At 36.3% G+C, this 18066-nt stretch overlaps 1 protein-coding gene across 8 annotated transcripts in view; it reads left to right on the top strand.

The window, feature by feature from the left end:
* Nucleotides 1-16496, top strand: part of NFIB (nuclear factor I/B) — a 257564-nt gene extending 241068 nt beyond the window's left edge. For 7 of the 8 annotated variants that reach the window (XM_010857013.1, XM_010857020.1, XM_010857017.1 and 4 more), the window contains one exon: nt 9896-16496. In XM_010857013.1, the coding sequence (XP_010855315.1) occupies nt 9896-10025 (130 nt within the window). In that variant the 3' untranslated portion in view covers nt 10026-16496. The remainder of the gene's footprint in view (nt 1-9895) is intronic. The other variant, XM_010857019.1, reaches the window with a different exon arrangement.
* The last annotated feature ends 1570 nt before the right edge of the window (nt 16497-18066 follow it).

Here is an 18066-nt window from a genome sequence, read left to right as displayed (position 1 = left end):
GTTACTGAAGGATATGTTTACACAAACCATTTGCTCAGCCTCTGAAATAATGAATAAATGAAGATTTTACTGAAATAATTGGTGGGATTTTTGTGTTTCTGCTGATGCCATAATTGAATGGCACCGAAGAGACTTTTATCAGCTATTTTCCATGTTACACGTGTTAGCAGTTCCTTTCTATGAGTTGAATACTTCATTCTGTAGTGACTTTACACATGTTTTTGTAAGAAATTGTCGTTTATTACTGCAATTCTAGAGAGTTGCTTGATTTCCCAGGAGAAATTTAGCAGCCAGTAAAGATTATTTGGATCTGATTGGTCAGGAGAAGGAGGGCAAAAAGGAAGGAATAATAGCATTCATTTCATACATTTAAGTCTATTTGCAAAACCCTCTCCTCAAACGTGTACCATTTTCATTGCTTCATCCTTTAAACATTTCTTTGTAAAATATGTCCTCAATGACCTAAGAATGAATATTTAAACAAAATAATTTTCACTATTGTGTTGCAAATTATGTTTGTATGTAAAATATACATATGCATATAACATGTATGCATGAATGGTGTGCATGTACATGCACATGTATGCATGGGTGTGTGTGTATACATGTGTCATGTACAAACATATGACATGTGTGTAATGCTGGTGGTGTTTGTACTGGCTTTAACACCAAAAACATTTTAGTGTATTGGGATATAGCTGATTAACAATCTTGTGAACAGTTTCAGATAAACAGTGAGGGGACTTAAGGATACATATACATGTATCCATTCTCCCCCAAACCCCTGTCCTGGCTTTAGGTAATGTTAAGAGTTAACTTGTATTTCCACATTAGCTGTAGACCATCCCTACAAATTCACCAGCTTAGCATTTCCTGCTTTCAGTTTGTTATCTTGACACATAACTACAGTACAACAGCTGGGTTGTTCCTGGAGTTCCTGGGGGGGAGCTTTATTCTCAGAGTGCTGAATTTCCTTTTCAGCTGTCAGCTCTAACGTGTATTCAAAATGTTCAACTTTTTACACACCATTCTGGGTCCCTAGCACCACTCTGGGACTATGATAGAAATGCTGATAAGGAGGTGGCTGAATGGGAGAATCCGGTTCAAGGAGGGGAATTTGCAAAAGCCAAAATCGCACATGACCATTGTTTGGGAGCTAGAGCTGCTAACTACTGTTGCTCTTTGTATTTGGATATTCTATTTAAAAGAATTACTACTACGTTTTCATGAAAATTATTTGCACCTATTAGGAACCCAAAAATTAAAGTGTGAGCATTCTTAAAAATAATCTTGATCTGGTGTTTATACACACACAGTTATCTGTAATCTGGCTGTTGAAAAATACATTGGGGATTTGTTGCAGTTTTGCCTAACTTTCTCCATTTGTAAAGAAAGATTTGCACAACACAACATTTCCTTTTTATCTAGGAAACTCTTCAGAAGACTTCCTAAGAAATTAATTGTATTCCAGCCAGACTTGCATGCTGCCATCCCACAGGAAATGGGTCAGCAATCCATTAAGATGCCATTAGATAATCTAATTTGGAACTTAATCTCTAAATTAACCATGCTCCATACTTGAAGCATACTTGAGAGAAAGAAAAAAAGTTTACGTTTGAATCGATAGGGGAGCCGAAGCGTGAAGAAGGCTGTTTGTTTTTTCTGTAGCTGTGGTCACGTCTCAAGCCGTCTGGTAACCAGGAGAAACCAGACATGATGTAATTCCAGATTGAACTTGAACTTCAGGGACTTAGGATAGGGGAACAATGGACCGTAGGAATCAATAATGTCCATTTTCCACATGATTATGTTTGGAGCTTTACGTTAACCTTCATGGGAGAAGCAGCAGGATCTGCAGTATGACTGAAATGGGATGACCAGAGACAAGATGTCAGAGGAAAGAAAACAACTTTTTCCACGATATTTTCTGAGCAGCACTGCAGATTCCAGCAGGATTAGAAAAGTTCCCGCTCTGCAGTAAACGAGTGGCCTGTTCAGAGCACTCTTTGTTCGCTTAGGTAGGACAAACTTAATCTTACGTTTCCTGTCAGATGATTTTTGGCTGCACTAGGGGAGAGGGAGGAGCATGATGCAGAAAATTCCCAAATGTCAACCTTGCTGATTAACCCTTTGCGATGAAAGAAGTACATTAAACACCTACTTTATTTGAAGATGTTTAATGGAAAGTGCCGTATTTACATATATATTAATTCCCCAAGAAATTAAGCTCTGTCACTGGCCAATGCACCATTTAATAACTTCCCTTTTTCATTCTCATGTTTGCTAGTGTTATTAGGAGGTATACAGTGTGTTTTTAGTCATATTTACTTAGATGACAAAGTGTATGAATTGAGTAAACAGGGTAATAAATGTAATAAGAAACTACAAAAGGAGAAAAAGGCAAAAATTCAAGACATTGAAGAAGACAAATTTTGAATATTCAGAAATTGTAGAAATTTACAGTTATTCTCTCCTTTGTTAATTTTTGTTTTATGACAGAAGATTTTTTTGTACATGTGAACAGAGCAGCAGGCATAACATAAAAACATGTTAGATTCCTTAATCGTTTGTGATTTTATGCTTCAGAATTCTGATATCAAAAAAAAAAAAAGATTCTCTTTTAGAGGTGAAATGGTGCAAATAACACTGATTTTTGCTTTTAAAGGAAAAGCATCTGGAAAAGGATCACATTTTGCTTTTGTGTAAAACTTACATTTCTATTTAATTTAGTATGCCTAGGGTGATTTTCTCTAGTGAAAGACACTGTTTGGAGGCACTATTTTTGTAGAGAATTTTGTCTGCTGTTGAAGACTCACATATGCTAATAAGGGGGCTGTAGCACTTGTAACAATAGCCCTGAAAAGGAGCCGGGGACAGAGAGGAATACAGACTAGAGAAAGAGGAGGGAAATCCACACACAGGATTCTCTATGGGAGGAGATCAAATAACTACTTTGAGCCTGATAATTCTATATTTTTAATTGGCTGAAACCTCCCACAGCTACATAAATTGTTATATACATGTGCATCTGTATACTGTAATTTATTTACAATAATGATTCTCTACCATTTTCAGTTCTAAAACACGAAAAGTATCTAACATAGTTTTGTTTTTTAAATTTGGCCGGTTTAGGGGAAGAGTGTTTTTCTTACTTATGGCTAAACATTTTAATGAAATAAGTTTTTATTACTCTCAAGTATATTGATTACCTTGTTGAAAGGTCTAGGATTTTGTAAGAGCTGTTTACTAACGGTACAGACATTAGAATGAGCACATTAGACCTTTAGCTGCAGTGGCTGCATACATAAGGACTCTTCGTGCCCAGTGCTGTTCATTAAATAACATATTTCACTAGCATATACCATTATTTCACTTAGAAAATGCTAGTACTCACACATGGTAAATTTAACATGTCATCCAGCATGCCGTGATAACAAAACACATCTGAAACAACTGAATATAAATTAATGAGCTTTGATGGCCTACCGATTTGATATGTTATGTTCCAAAATCGTTGGTCCCCAAAGAGTAGCAATAAAGCAAGCTATTTACCTACTTAGTTAAGAAACAAATACATTTCTCTTTCATTACTATGAAGTGCTATTGCTTGCAGTTAGAATAATTCCATGAGCCACCTGCAGTTTATGATATTTGGTGTTTCCCAGAGAGCCCACAAGAGTACTTTGCAGTTCAGGTAAGAGCCAGCCAGGGAGCTTTCCAATACAGATTATTACAAATAGTAACAATCATTAGAAATCATCTTGCATGCAAATAGGATCATTCCAATGGTAATAATGATCCTTAAAAAATGGGGAAATAAATCGAAGAAACCCAAGACCTGTGTAAAGCACTTTGTATGTTTCACTTCTGGTTTTATGTATCAGAAGTGGAATGCAAGCAAGCAGTTTACAGACATGCAGCACAATCTGTATATACATCAACAAATGCAAGTGTTGTCCTCAGATGAAAAGCATCTTGAATTAGATAAATAAAATTCACTTTTTTGTGTGTTGAAAAGTTATACTTTTTAGGGAATTCCATTGTGCCTAAATGATATGGACCTTAATTAATAGAAATCTCTTGTGTAATTCAGGGAAATTATGAATTCTTGCTTAGTAATATAAATAATATGTTTCACAAAAGAGGGAGATGAGGTGAAGTGTAATGGGGAGGAATGTTGGACCGCACTGCTAGCTTTCAAATTCTGGCTTCTACAACCTAACAGCAGGAGTTGGGCAAGACACAATTTTCCAGCTTCAGTTTCCTCATCTGTAAAGTTAGAATAATAATCATACTTTTCTTATAAATGTATAATGAGATTTGAAAACTTTAAATTAGCTCTAGCACGTAGATCAATGCCTGGCAAATAGGACACACTCTGTAAATGCTAGTAACTGGTATATTTAATAAATACTGCTTTCTTTGCTCTAATACATGAATGAATTCTTAGATATATTATTTTTATGTAATAATTTAATAATCTGTAAGTATATGGGTACTTAAATACCACTCCTATATTCCTTCCCCTGGCCTAAGTGGGTTTTTTTCACAAGACATAGTCTGTAGCATTTCTATTATATCGAAATAAACTGCCAGTCCAAATGCACACATCCAGGACAGCATGGTTTCTGACTTGATACTTAATTATACTGCTCTTGATTGGTTTTTCCAGCAGATTTTAGCTGTTAATAGGAAAAGTGTTTATTGTGCATTTGGGGAGAGATACTAATACTTATGTGTTGATGTTATGGAAACAAAATTAGGAACGTTTAGCCAAGGAAATAATAAACTTTCCTTCTTGGGGGTATTTAAAACAGGAACAGTGGAACTAAGGGCAAATCTTGCTTTTAAATGAAAGTATTTATTTTACTTATTATCTCCTGCTTTCTGGGCCATTGCTTATTTTTATTGCTATCTATAAGTAATGTGGCTACTGGTACAGTTTAGGTCTGTGTGAGTATATACGGTTCTCGGTGCTTCATTCCTGTAATATATTTTTTAAGCTTCTTGAAAGAGTACAATCTCTAAAGCAGATGTGGTAGTCTTAGGATTAAATCAGTATGCAAAATCTGAATGGGCGGTATGATTAGTCCCCTCAAAAGTATTAGAACACTGGATACTTTGGTATTTTATAACATGTTTGACACGTGGGTTGCCTAGCCCATTATCAGATGCGTATTGAAATTTGCCGTTCTTCAATTTGAATAATTGAAGGAAGCCTATGTCTTTGGTTCTTTACTCAACTTAGATTCCATATATGTTTTTTTTTTTTTGTACCCATGGTTCTTGGGTTGTTACCAAGTTAAAAGCTAAGAACCTAATCCTTTTTGGCCTAGAATACACAGTCACAGAATGCATAACTTTTAAAAAGCACAACCATCAACTTTTGACTTGCCCAAAGGAGTTTTCTCACTTTAATTCTTTGTTTACTCCTTTTGGATGCAAAGACTAACAATTTTATCCAGTTTGTCCTGGATTTTAAATATATAAAAAGTGTATCATTTTTAAAAAGAAGTGGGTATCTTCTTCCTCCTTAATCCTCACCATAAGTTCACTCTAATAGAACTTCAACTAGATTTGTTTTCAAAGGAGATAGATATATCAAATTTCAGAGCTGTTTGATCACCTAGACCAACCACATGTTCTGTGCACAAGTCTGCTACAATACTAGCCAGGTTATAATCCAGCAGTGTCTTGAAGCGAATATGTTTTGCCTTTAGAAAACTGTGTTCAAAAGTTCTTTTGAATGTTTGGTTAATGTCTAACTTCCCAGGGAAGCAATGTAATAGTTAAACGGCCATGGGAATCAGATAGAACTAATTCACATCTGAGATGTTGGTGGGTAACTTTGGGTGAGTTTAAGCCTCAACTTTCTCATCTGTGAAAAGGGGATAATGATGGCAATGTCGATAATTCACTAAGAAGATTAAGTGACATAGGATGTGTGAAACACCCAAGATGATGATATCTTATTTATAGAAGGCCATCAGCATGATTATCTTCTGGAAGTTTCTCCCTCTATGCTACTTCTGTCTACTGGAACCATGTGGAAGATATCTATATTTCTTTTCAACTCCACTATCATGTCTTGCCTGTCTCCCTTTACCTGTTTTCAAATGATATAATTTGGTGTATTTTTTCACCGAAGTAATGCCATACAGTTTGTTTCTCCTGAAGAGTGATACCGGGAAGAAACACAATGCTTCCGAGATAGTCTGATCAGAATAAAATGAAGCCATACCATCACTTACCATTAATGTAATTTGTTTGTTTGCCTCTTCCCTCTGGGGACCAACCACATCGTATATTTAACCAGAAGCATATGAAAATATTACCCGTGAGGTCAGATGTATTGAATTGTTTTTAAGAATTTTTATTTAACTTTTAATTCATTTTTAACGAAATATCTCAATACATACTGAGAGCATATATAGAGTAGGAGTCATTAGCATGAATTCTGCTGTGTGTTATGGTATTGTCAAAATCTTTGGGGCCTTTTTTTTTTGGTGCCTGATTTTTGCATGAAGTGCTTGTATTATTTTTTTTTTCTTTTACTAATATGGCAGGTATATATATATTTTAAAGATGTGCTTTCAGTCATGCTCATCTTCTGTTTGCCTTTAAAAAAAAAAGGTGATTTGGCAATGGAAAATTTAATGAAGTCCAAGTATGTGCGTGCTTGAAGATATACTGCTGAAAGGCTTAATTTGACTTTGAATATTTTGAAATCTTTCAATTATATTCTTATCTCTTAATAGAGACACAGATTATTGGATTGAAAATTAAATTCCATATAATTTTCATTCTATTAGGAATTAAAATCAGTAAGCATTTTACATATAACTAGTTGGTATATGTACATAAATATGAAAGTGTGTTTATTTTATACATTCTGGTGATTATCGGCATTGACTTATGTAGAGAGAGTTGATATTTAAAAAGCACTGTTACCTTTGTACCCAAAATACTGTACAATTTGAGGCATTGTTTTTTGAAATTAAATGATCTAGGTTATTTTGTTTGATTAAACATTTTCCTTTATTATAATCTTTGAATTAGTTTTACCAGATTTTTTTCAATGCTACTACCAAAAAGTTCTAAAAATATCTGTGCTTATAATTTTGAGTTTAACCTCCAAATTGGCAATAAGAGACTTATAAACTCATATATGGGGTCTGCACAGTGTTAATGTCTGAGATTTATTTCTCCCCAAAGACTCATAAACAGTATTGACAAATATATCACACACCGCAATTTTGACATGGTCATAATGTAGGATGGGCGGTTTGAAAGGTTTAAATAAACATCTAAATTGAATTTGTTAGATATTCTGCAGCAAGAGTCCTTTTAGTCACTAGCATCTATTTATTTTTATTGAGGATTTTCCAAAGGTAACAATACATGTCTTTTCTAAAGAACTGAGTAAGAAAGCTATTGCAAATTAAACCCTGAATTTTTATCTTTTCGGCCATTAATTGGTAAACTTCTCCATTTAAGAGCCACATCTATTTTCAAGCATTAAAATACACTTTATTTTCCTAAAGTATGTAGTTTCTAAATGACTTCCTAGAGCCCATTTAATTTGGGACTCATTAATTTTGCAAAGTGATTCACTTGTTGTTGACATTGTCTTTTACTGTCAAGGATTATCCATTTGAGCTAGTCTTTTTGTTTTTCATACATGCTTCATGCTTTAGGTTAAAAAATAAGGAGATCCGTTTTTGTCATTTATTTGTTAAGAAATGATTAGCATCAGCTATGGCCAGTAATGAGGATTGATAAGGTCATTTTCTTTACAGATCTTACCTTTCAGTCAGTAAGATAATCATAGGTACAGATAATTATGATACGAGGTAGAGCTATTGTAGTACTATATAACTAAGTACAGTAGAAGGACAGTAGAGGAAAAATATTTAATAATGTGTCATGTAACACTCTTCCCAATCAGTGATGCAAAGTGCAGAAATACTTGTTGAAGATGTGTGTGGGAAGAAAGAAATATGTGAAAACAATTAAGTCTCTTAGAAAAAGTTTCAATAACAACTTTTTATTCTGTAGAATTATGATTTTTCATCTGATGATGACATATCTTTTTAGTGTCAGTTTTTGGTTTCAAGTATTATTTGGTTACTCCTGCATAGTTAATTTTTGTTAATATGCAACATCTCTCATTCTAAGTCCAGAGATGCCAGTTTTCTTATCATAGGGGGCCAAATTGCAATGTATTCATGAAACTATGTGATTATGAGCAACACTTTTAGAAAATAAATAGTTGGGTGTGATTTGGAATATTTAATTGATTTGCTTGTTTATCCAAAAAGTATTGAGCACCTATAATGTACTAAGTACTGTGTTAGACGGAGAACAAAAAGAGAAATGAACTTTGTTTTTATGGAGCTCATAGTCTAATCACAAAATCCTTTGAGCATAAAATGTTACTGTGAAGTTTTTCCTATTAAAATATTAACTCAGAAGTATGTACCTAGACATGTAATAATAAGCCTAATTATTTCTTTAAAAGTATCATGAGATTAAAAAAAGTTACATACCAAGTTCTTTTGTTTTAATCCAAGCTTTTTCTTTGTGGGGGTGGGTGGGTAGGGAAATTGTTTCTTCAAGTTAATATTCCATAAAGGTTTTTGCACCTTTGGAATTCAAACCTGAAAAAAATGAGGATGTCTAGCTTGATAGCTACAGTAGTAGAATCCATCTCACTTCTTGCTTCCAAAAATAAAGAAAAGAATGTAAATTAAATTTAGAGGATCAATTAAATTTAAAACACTGAAGTTGTGTTTCCATGCCAAACCATGATAAAACTGGGTATGGAATTGTCAGTTGGGTGTTTTCTTGGTTCATGATTATTTGTGCAGCTGTTACTTAACTGACATTCACTCCAAGTTGAATATTGAAACTAACAATGCGTCTGGTTAGGTATACTCGAAATGTATGGTATGGGTTTATCTATGATATGTAGGTCTTGTGTTATTTTCCTCTATGTGATATTTGTTTAATGAGGGATTATGCCAGTAGCAAACTCCGGGAACTGGTGATGGACAGGGAAGCCTGGTGTGTTGCAGTCATGGGGTCGCAAAGAGTCAGACACGATTGAGCAACTGAACTGAATTGAACTAATGCCAGTAGCAATTAGACAACTGTTTTTCAAAATTTTTTGTTTTAAATAACCCCAAATACAGCATAGGTGAAATTAGAGTCAGTTGGAGACGGGCAGGACTCTCCTCTGCTTACTCCCTGTGGAGCTCTACCCACACCCCTCTCCCAACTCCCAAACTCAGAGCAGCTGGGGTGTGGAAACATGACTGACAGGGAGGAAAAGGTTTCTGGTGTCAGCTTCAAACTCAGTATTATGCACCGGCCTTCCTGGAAAATATACTTTCTCTTATTTTGAGGGAAAAGGAATCATTTTCAATATGGCTGGGAAATATAGGCAGGTAAAAAGACTGAAATACATCACAACTGTTGTGAATTAAAACAAGATCAGAATATAACTTGCAAAGTATATCGATACTGTTGTAGATTTGCTCTTCTTGACAGAAAATCATACTATATTTACATCAAAACGGACCAAATATTTTAGGAAGAATATGCTCTCTCAGTCAATTAGAGTTTACCTGTGGATGAGTCTTACTTGAGATATTTTCTGCCTCACAATAGTCTTAGCATCTGTAAGAGAAATAGACCATGTAGTTTATATATGCATAATATGTATAATTTATAAGCACATGTATCTCATATTAGACTCTAATTTGGAAAAGTTATAGTAGTAATTTGATGCCTATGGAATTTATGTCTCTAATATTGTTATAGATTTTAACGTATTTTTTTCTTTTTCTCTTCCCTCCCTCCTGCCCCTCTTCTGCCCCCTTCCTGCCGACAGTCCTGGTACCTGGGCTAGCTTGGTTCCTTTCCAAGTATCAAATAGGACACCCATCCTACCGGCAAATGTCCAAAATTACGGTTTGAACATAATCGGAGAACCTTTCCTTCAAGCAGAAACAAGCAACTGAGGGGAAAAAATGAAATACAACACTAGTTTAAGAATTTTTTTTTAAAAAAAGGAAAAGAGGAAGACTGGACAAAACAAACAAAACAAAAAGGGAGAAAGGAAGGAAACTGAAGAAAGAAGATAATAGACCAGCAATCGCAGCACTTACAATCACTAATTCCCTTAAGGTTGAAACTGTAATGACGTAAAAAGGGTCGATGGTATTTCACTGATGGTAGTTCGCAGCCCCTGCAAAGTAGCCTTTGTTACATGAAGTCCGCTGGGAAATAGATGTTCTGTCTCTATGACAATATATTTTAACTGACTTTCTAGATGCCTTAATATTTGCATGATAAGCTAGTTTTATTGGTTTAGTATCTTGTTGTTTACGCATGGAATCACTATTCCTGGTTATCTCACCAACGAAGGCTAGGAGGCGGCATCAGAGGTGCTGGGCGTGACAGAGCCATGAGCCAGCCATTTTATAAGCACTCTGATTTCTAAAAGTTAAAAGAAATATATATAAAATCTCTGTAGCCTTTAGTTATCAGTACAGATTTATTAAATTTTGGCCCTTAACCCAGCCTTTTCCAGTGTGTAACCCAGTTTGAAATCTTAAAAAAAAAAAAAAGAAAAAAAGAGGAAAAAAAGAAAAAAAAAAGGAAAAAAAGAAAAAAGAAAAAAAAAAAACAGTTTGAACACAAAAGGCTCTATGGAAGAAATGCCTCTTTGTAGGTGAAGTGTTATCTCTGCATGCAACAGTAAAAATTAATATAATATTTTCCCCACAAAAGAAACACTTAACAGAGGCAAGTGCAATTTATAAATTTATATCTAAAGGGGAATCATGATTATAAGTCCTTCAGCCCTTGGACTCTAAATTGAGGGGATTAAAAAGAATTTAAGAGAATTTTGAACGAATTTATTTTCCCCTCAGTTTTTGAGGGCAGTAAAAAGGCATTAAATCAAGACAAATCATGTGCTTGAGGGAAAAAAAAAAAATTTAATGAAAACACAGCACTTATGTTGGTTTAGCTGCAGCCTCCTTGGAGGTAGAATTTATTTATTTAAAATTACTGGTTGCATCAAGAACCCATAGGGTGTACAAAAGGTTCTGTAAAATCTGCATTCTAGAGACAAAGAGGCAGGCAAATCCATGTCACAAGGGTAAAGCTTACGGTTTACAAACTGGGAATGCCAGGGTGTAGGATGTAAAAACGCACTCTTGAGAAAACAGATGTAATCAGGGTGCTGAATACTTGCATGGTGCTTTCAGACATTAGCCTTGTTCAACAAACTTCTTGTATTGACAGATCTGTAGTGTGCATGGGCAGACACATTTTTGCCTCTATGTCTCTTAAAATTTTAATTAAAAATACTCTTTCCAGTAATCCTAATTTGCACGAAGATATAATGTCCACATTACGTGCCTTGCCTTGAAATCTAAAAAACAAAAAACAAAAAAAAAAAAACTACAAAAAAAAAACAAAAAAGTGACATCACTACACTTGTTTTGCTGCATTTATTATCATTTTAAATCTTTACCATTTTTATGACAAAATATTTTGTACTCCAGACGAAGAAAAATGTGTGACATCATGGATTTTTTAGACAGTTATACCTTTATCTCACATTTATAAAGCATATCATGGCTGTGTATAGTTGCCGCTTAAAAATTGTAATCGACCAGCAATATTTTCAGTATTTTGGTGTTTTTTCTATTAACCTTTCATGTTTTTCATCTTCCAATTAATATTTGGGGGGGAGGGGTTTCAAATTTATACGAATTATGCAATACCAAGTTTTGCCTATGTAGGTAGTGCTTTTAGCTGTATTGGTTATATAGGTAAGTACACAGATTTAAAAAAAAAAATAATGTATGCTTTTTTTGTTTGTTTGTTTTAATTGACCAAAGTGGGTACTGCTATTTTTGCAGTGTGATGAGGTCCTTTTGTGTACTGAGAGATGGACAGGGGATTTTTTTTAATATACATATATATATATTCTGGGGTGGGTGGGAGGATTTTTAACACTTTACAGTGTAGCTGTGAAGCAGTGCACCCTGAGATGGGCCTGGGCTGCAAAGCGACTGTTCTGCCTACTGTGACAAACTTCAACTTAAACACAGGTTTCCCCCTCTCGAACTCCCCACCTGGGGTGCAAGCTGAACTCATTTCTGGTTTTCATAACAACAAACGAGTAAGAACAAGTGAACACAACCAGTTCTCCTGGAGGCAGACTTGGCTTAAAACAAATGGTCTTATCTTTCTGTTGTTGTTGTTGGGGGTGGTCGTTTTTCTTGAAAGTTTCGGATCCACAGTGGAGAATGAGCCTGTCTCATATTTGGCAAAGATAGTTGTTGAGAAGTACATTTAGCAGATGTTTCGACTTTAGGGGTGTAACACCTGAGTCTACTTTCTCCTCTAAAATCTGCCATCCTGCTGGAGGGGGTGCTCCCATATCCTTTCCCCACCACTTCTCTTCCCCATTTCATTTTGTGAACAGTAGTCTGTGATTTACCTGTGTCTCACTACTTCAAGTGGATGGTAGTATGCTTGGAAAAAAAGATATATTATTTAAATATCCAGAAGATTGAACAGAGGGTTGCTATTATTAAATGTATTCGGACTTCTAACTTTGATTAAAATCAAAGTTCAATTTTTAAAGAACAACAAAAATAAATAAATAAATCTTGTTATGTTTTCATTTTACCTGCCCTTTTAAACTGAGAACCCGAGCAGAAGGGAAATAGTGAATTTTAAGAAATGAATTTTCCTGTGGATGAGTTAAGCCCATTAGAGGCTGATGGGATTTTTTTTTTTTTTTAAGGGATGGTACCTCAAATATATATTGGATTTGATTTCCCGGGAGGGCTAGAGGGTGAATGGAGGCTGGTTCTACTTTACTTCTCCCAACTGCCCCCCAGTTCCATTGAGGGAATTCATTACTAGAAGGAAACTCTTTTAGAATTAGTGACACATGGTGGGCTGCCATGAGGAGCCCCCTGACCCCCTTCCCCCAGGCCATGGCCTAATAAAATAAACTGTCTATTGTTCTCACAGCATATCATTTAATGATGAAGACTTTAGAACAATGCTTACGGGCCTGAGAATTGTATTTGATTAGCCCATTCAGTTTGATAGCCCCAATGCTGAAAAGCACAGCAGGATCATGGCAGTGCAAGTTCAAAAGTAAGTTCAGTCATTTTTGTGATGACTTGCCCTGGTAGAAAACAGATCATCTCAGCCAAGCTCTTCAGGTCTCCAACCTAATAGGTGAACAAATTCACCTCACAGGACACACAGTATTTTTTTAAGAGCAGACTTGCTCTCTTTTTAAAAATTTTTGCCAGTGAATGAGCAGCTCTAGCTGCATAAGTTACACACTGTGGGTATTCCTGCCTGCCTCTTGAATACAAAAGCCTAGTTCAAGTGTTGCTTTTTTTAAAATCATTTTTTTTCTCCCTTCCCTTTGAGATAAAACTCTTTAAAAAGATCCTACTCTCTATATAATCTCAAATCCATTTTGGCCTCCTTCTCTTTTTACCAGGAAGTATCTTGTGACTAAGGGCCCCCCTCTTGCAGGTCTTGCACGCCCCTCCCCTCCCCAGAATTGCAGAGCTACAGGATGGTGAAGGTCACCCAAGGGCATCAGTAGGGGGTGGCGTCTCCAGCCCCTGGCTCCATGGCACTGTTCAACTTTCCTTGCGTTGCTTTGCAGCCCACCCCTCACAGTGCCTCTGAAGTGTTTCCTCTGGAGTAACATGAGCGTTTGAGGGCTTGTCTAAGGAGAAGAAAAGAATAAGGCAGTGAAGGAGACTGTACATAAAGACATGGCAAAAATCGTAATTATAGCAATATAGTTATGGGGTAATGTTCGGGTGGGCAGCTCCATTTAAAAAAAAATATGTGAATGAATCTGTGAAGCTGCGAGTAGCAAGAAGAGCGAAAGGTCTTCTTCACAAACCGCCTACCTTGTAGACAGTAATTTGTACACTGTATAGTTTTGTTAAGAATTTTTTTTTAAATTAAAATTCCCATGTTTGTAAAGCTAACTTTTTAACAATTATAATGGAACTATATGTTGTTTCCATTTTTAAAGTAAACAAGAATATTCCTTGTTTGGAGACTGGACTTGAGTTAAAACTCTCCAGGCTCTTAAGTTATGTATTAAAAAAGAAAAAAAATCTGTCCATGTTAGGAGTTATTTCACAGATTCCTGTGCTTGAAAAGCATAGGATACTAATCCTTTAAAAAGTGTAAATGGAGAAAAGTTATATTTTATGAAGGTTATTTTGTTGTATTTAGTATTGGAAAAGTTGGTTTTCAGAGCATTTCAGAATGTCGGAAGCACCACTGTCTTTTTATTAGTATAAACGGCCTTTAGCAAAAGTTTTTGTGATTGTTACGTGATGGTATTTAAGGTTGTTTCACAGAGCATTCAGGATAGGCAGAAAATGACAAAACAGTGCTATGTCTCACATAACGTGTCCTCAGGGAGCAGAATCTTGGATTTGTGACTTGTAGCTTCATAAGGACTCAACAAAAGAGATTGCACAGGGACATTTCAGCAGAGTGACACCAGGACATATGTTCTTTACCTAGATTCAAACTCTATGTATCGTGTGAAACGATGAAGGCTGCAGAAAGTTATCCCATATTCAGTGTACAGTATTCATTTTTAACGAAACAACTACAATATTGCTGGCAGATAGGCCCCAAGCATGACATTCAATATAGTTTACATGTTCCTGTCAAGGTCTTTGGTTAACATTAACCAGCTGCATGCTTCCTGGACTTTAAAAAATTGGGTTTCTATAGAAAACTTTTTTTTTTTTTAATGTGCAGGCTATTCAAGTTCAATAGTAAAAGCTTAAAATTGAATGTTCTACTCCATGCTGAAGGAGCTGAAAGCTGCCTTCTTCATTTTTTGCACTTTCTGGTAGTTCCCCTGTTTTTTTCTAATTCCTTATGAAATTGTGTGGGTGGGGTGGAGCACTGCAGTTGGGGGGTAACATGGACCACTGATTTTTGCCCTTTGACCCTGCACAATGACCTTTGCATCAGCCAAACTCATTGCCATGACAACTCTTTGTACTGTGTCCGTGCCACAGATCTGTTGGTGACATTGTTCATATAGTCAAAGGGGACAAGTTGGAGACGGTCAATTTTTACTTTTTGTTGTTGTTGTTGTTGCAATTCTTTCTTCAATGGTTGTAAGTAGTTTGTTTTTTTTTTTTTAAATAATAAAAGGGTTCACTAGTTAAGACTCTTTAGAAATATCTGTGTGTTGCAATTCAAATGTATGTTGAGATTGTGAAAAGGCTTCAGTGGCACTAGCCTACCAGCACGCCAGCCCCAGCCTCTGATAACTTTTATTGCATGATCAGTACCGGTAATAAATGGTGGCCTATGTACACAGAAGACAGTGTGAGCTGGTGACACTAAAGCCGGTCTTGTATTACTGTATTTTTGACAGAATGGTTTTGAAAACTGTGCTACAGGGACTGATGTGGCAAATATATCTTTTTATGCAGAAGGAGGTCTTTTTTTTTTTTTTTCAAGAAGTATGGCTTATTATGCATTCTTCATCGAGGGCATTGAAGTTGCATGGACTGAAAAAAGTTGATGCAAAACGAGAAAGAAACAAACAAAACAAAACAAAAAAAAAACCAGCAAAATGTTTACCAAAAAACTCAAACAAATGAGCAGTGCCTGTTCAATTTCACAGTCTCTGTTGAGTTCAGTTGTAAATATGTTTCAAATGACATTTTCTTGGAAAAAAAAAATCTCTCTACAACATTGTAGAATGTGAGGGGTAACTCCATCCCAGGAATAGGCTTCTCAAAGCTGCAGTAGATTATGTCTTCATCAAGCTGTTAATTTGTGCTTATATCATATAGAACTTTTAGCATCCTGGGAAGAGGTGCCCCCACCTCAATGATATTTCTCTGAGAACAACTTTTGTAGGACTGTGTGTTTCTTTAGATACATTTAGTACAACTGTAGGTGACGAGTAGTCAGTTATTGCTTGCTAGCTACACACCAGGGTTGATCCATTTTAAAACTTTTGGCATTTTGTCCTCATGGGCCATAATTACAGAACCTTGTGTTTTAATTAAATTTTTCAAAAAAGAGACACATGCACAATCTCCGTGTAACAAACCTTTAGCAGTAGGATGTATTATATGACAGTTACTTAATTTCTGGCATTCAGACCGCTGGGATCAGCCTCAGAAGGGGCCAGAATGTTAGCGAAGGTTTTATTGTGCCCGGTTGGAGGATAACGTTCTTTGGGTACTTTTTGTGGGTTGCAAATGAACTCAATTGCCACAAGTTTTAAACTGGTGTAAATCAAGCTTGACTTAATGTGATTGTTACTGTTATATCCAGCCTATACTGCTAGCAGCTGCTCATACTGCAGTCAATTACTGGAAGCAGATATATTTCCTATGCAAAAACTGTTTAAACAATAAAATGAGCTATGCTACAGACTCTGGCCTCATGTTTTATTTTCCTCCTCCGTCTCGTCCCCCCACTATTCCTGCACCAGTCTTGGGGTCAGTAGTATTTTAGAAGTGCATCTTGGTCCTTCCATTTGGGAATTTTGTAGCATGGGTTTAATTTCTTAGCGTCTGGGATGGTGACTCTTCCAGTTCGGTACTTGCAGTTTTGCACTGGGCATGGGTGTATCTGTGTAAACCCTTCTTGCAATTCCTAGTACGTATACTCTTCACAAGCTCTCTAAACAATGGAAGTAAAAATGCAAGTGCAGTTCTAGAATTTCAGCCCCTACTCACCAGGAAAGGCCTTTCAGCAGTGAGGTGAAGATGTAATGTGTGCTCAGGATGACTGGACTGTGGTCTGCTCCACTGAAAAACCACAGGGCCGCAAACACACACATTCAACAGGAGGAGGTAAGTCCTGGGGCCACCCTGTGGCTGTGGGTTTGGTGGTTTTGTGACTACTGGAGAAGAAGAATTCCTTTCTCCCCGTGCCTGAAAAGGAGCAGCATCTAAGATTTCCAAGGAGCAGAGCTACTTTTCATTGTAAGGGGGGGTTAATGTTCCTTATGCACAGGGAGGTGGGACACGAGCTGAAATTGAGGACGGTATCCCAGATCCAAGCTCCTTGAATACAGCATTTCTGAATGGAGTCAGCTGCAGTTCAGTAACAGCTAATTGAAAAGGAACCAGCTTAAATGGTTTTGGGATCCATCTGAGTAATGTGCACGAATGAATCAAAACTAATGCAAGCTTGATTGAAAAGAAATAAAAATGCCTGGAATTTGACCCTCCCAATTGAAGACTTGTTGAGACAAATCCAGTGGCCTGATCCCACCACCTCTAATTTATGGCTCAGGTCTCTTTAATCTCCCCAAATCACCCTGATATAGTGGTTTATACTGCTGTGGGTGGAGTTGCAGGGAAATCAGTTGACCACAATCTATTGAAAAAACAAAAGGAGAATTCTGGAAGGCTCCATCATGAGATGGTGATTACATATTTTAGAAGATTAAGAAATGTCTTAGGAAATAGTTTAAGAATATTATACTTGAAGTAAAATTTTTACCTGTTGAGAGACTTTTTACTCTTATGAACATGTTTGACTTTGTTGGCATCAATCAAGATTTGGGGATAGAAGAGAGATGGTAGTGAGGAAGTTGTTCAGTTGCTCAGTCATGACTGACTTTGCGACCCTCTGAACTGCAGAATGCCAGGCTTCCCTGTCCTTCACTGTCTCCCAGAGTTTGCTCAAACTCATGTCCATTGAGTCAATGGTGTTATCCAACCATCTCATCCTCTGTTGCCTGCTTCTCCCCCTGCCATCAGTCTTTCACAACATCAGAGTCTTTTCCAATGAGTTGACCATTTGCACTCAGGTGACCAAAGTATTGGAGCTTCAGCTTTGGCATTGTTCCTTCCAGTGAATATTCAGGTTTGATTTCCTTTAGGACTGACTGGTTTGATCTCGCTGCTGTCCAAGGGACTCTCAATAATCTTCTCCAGCACCACAATTAGAAAGCATCAATTCTTCAGTGAACTGTGAGGAAGAATACACAAT

The sequence above is a fragment of the Bison bison genome, unplaced genomic scaffold (genome assembly GCF_000754665.1).
Source record: "Bison bison bison isolate TAMUID 2011002044 unplaced genomic scaffold, Bison_UMD1.0 scf7180017864376, whole genome shotgun sequence".
Classification (NCBI taxonomy): domain Eukaryota; kingdom Metazoa; phylum Chordata; class Mammalia; order Artiodactyla; family Bovidae; genus Bison; species Bison bison.
The sequence above is the reverse complement of the archived record's forward strand: the minus strand, read 5'-3'. Positions and strand labels throughout refer to the sequence as shown.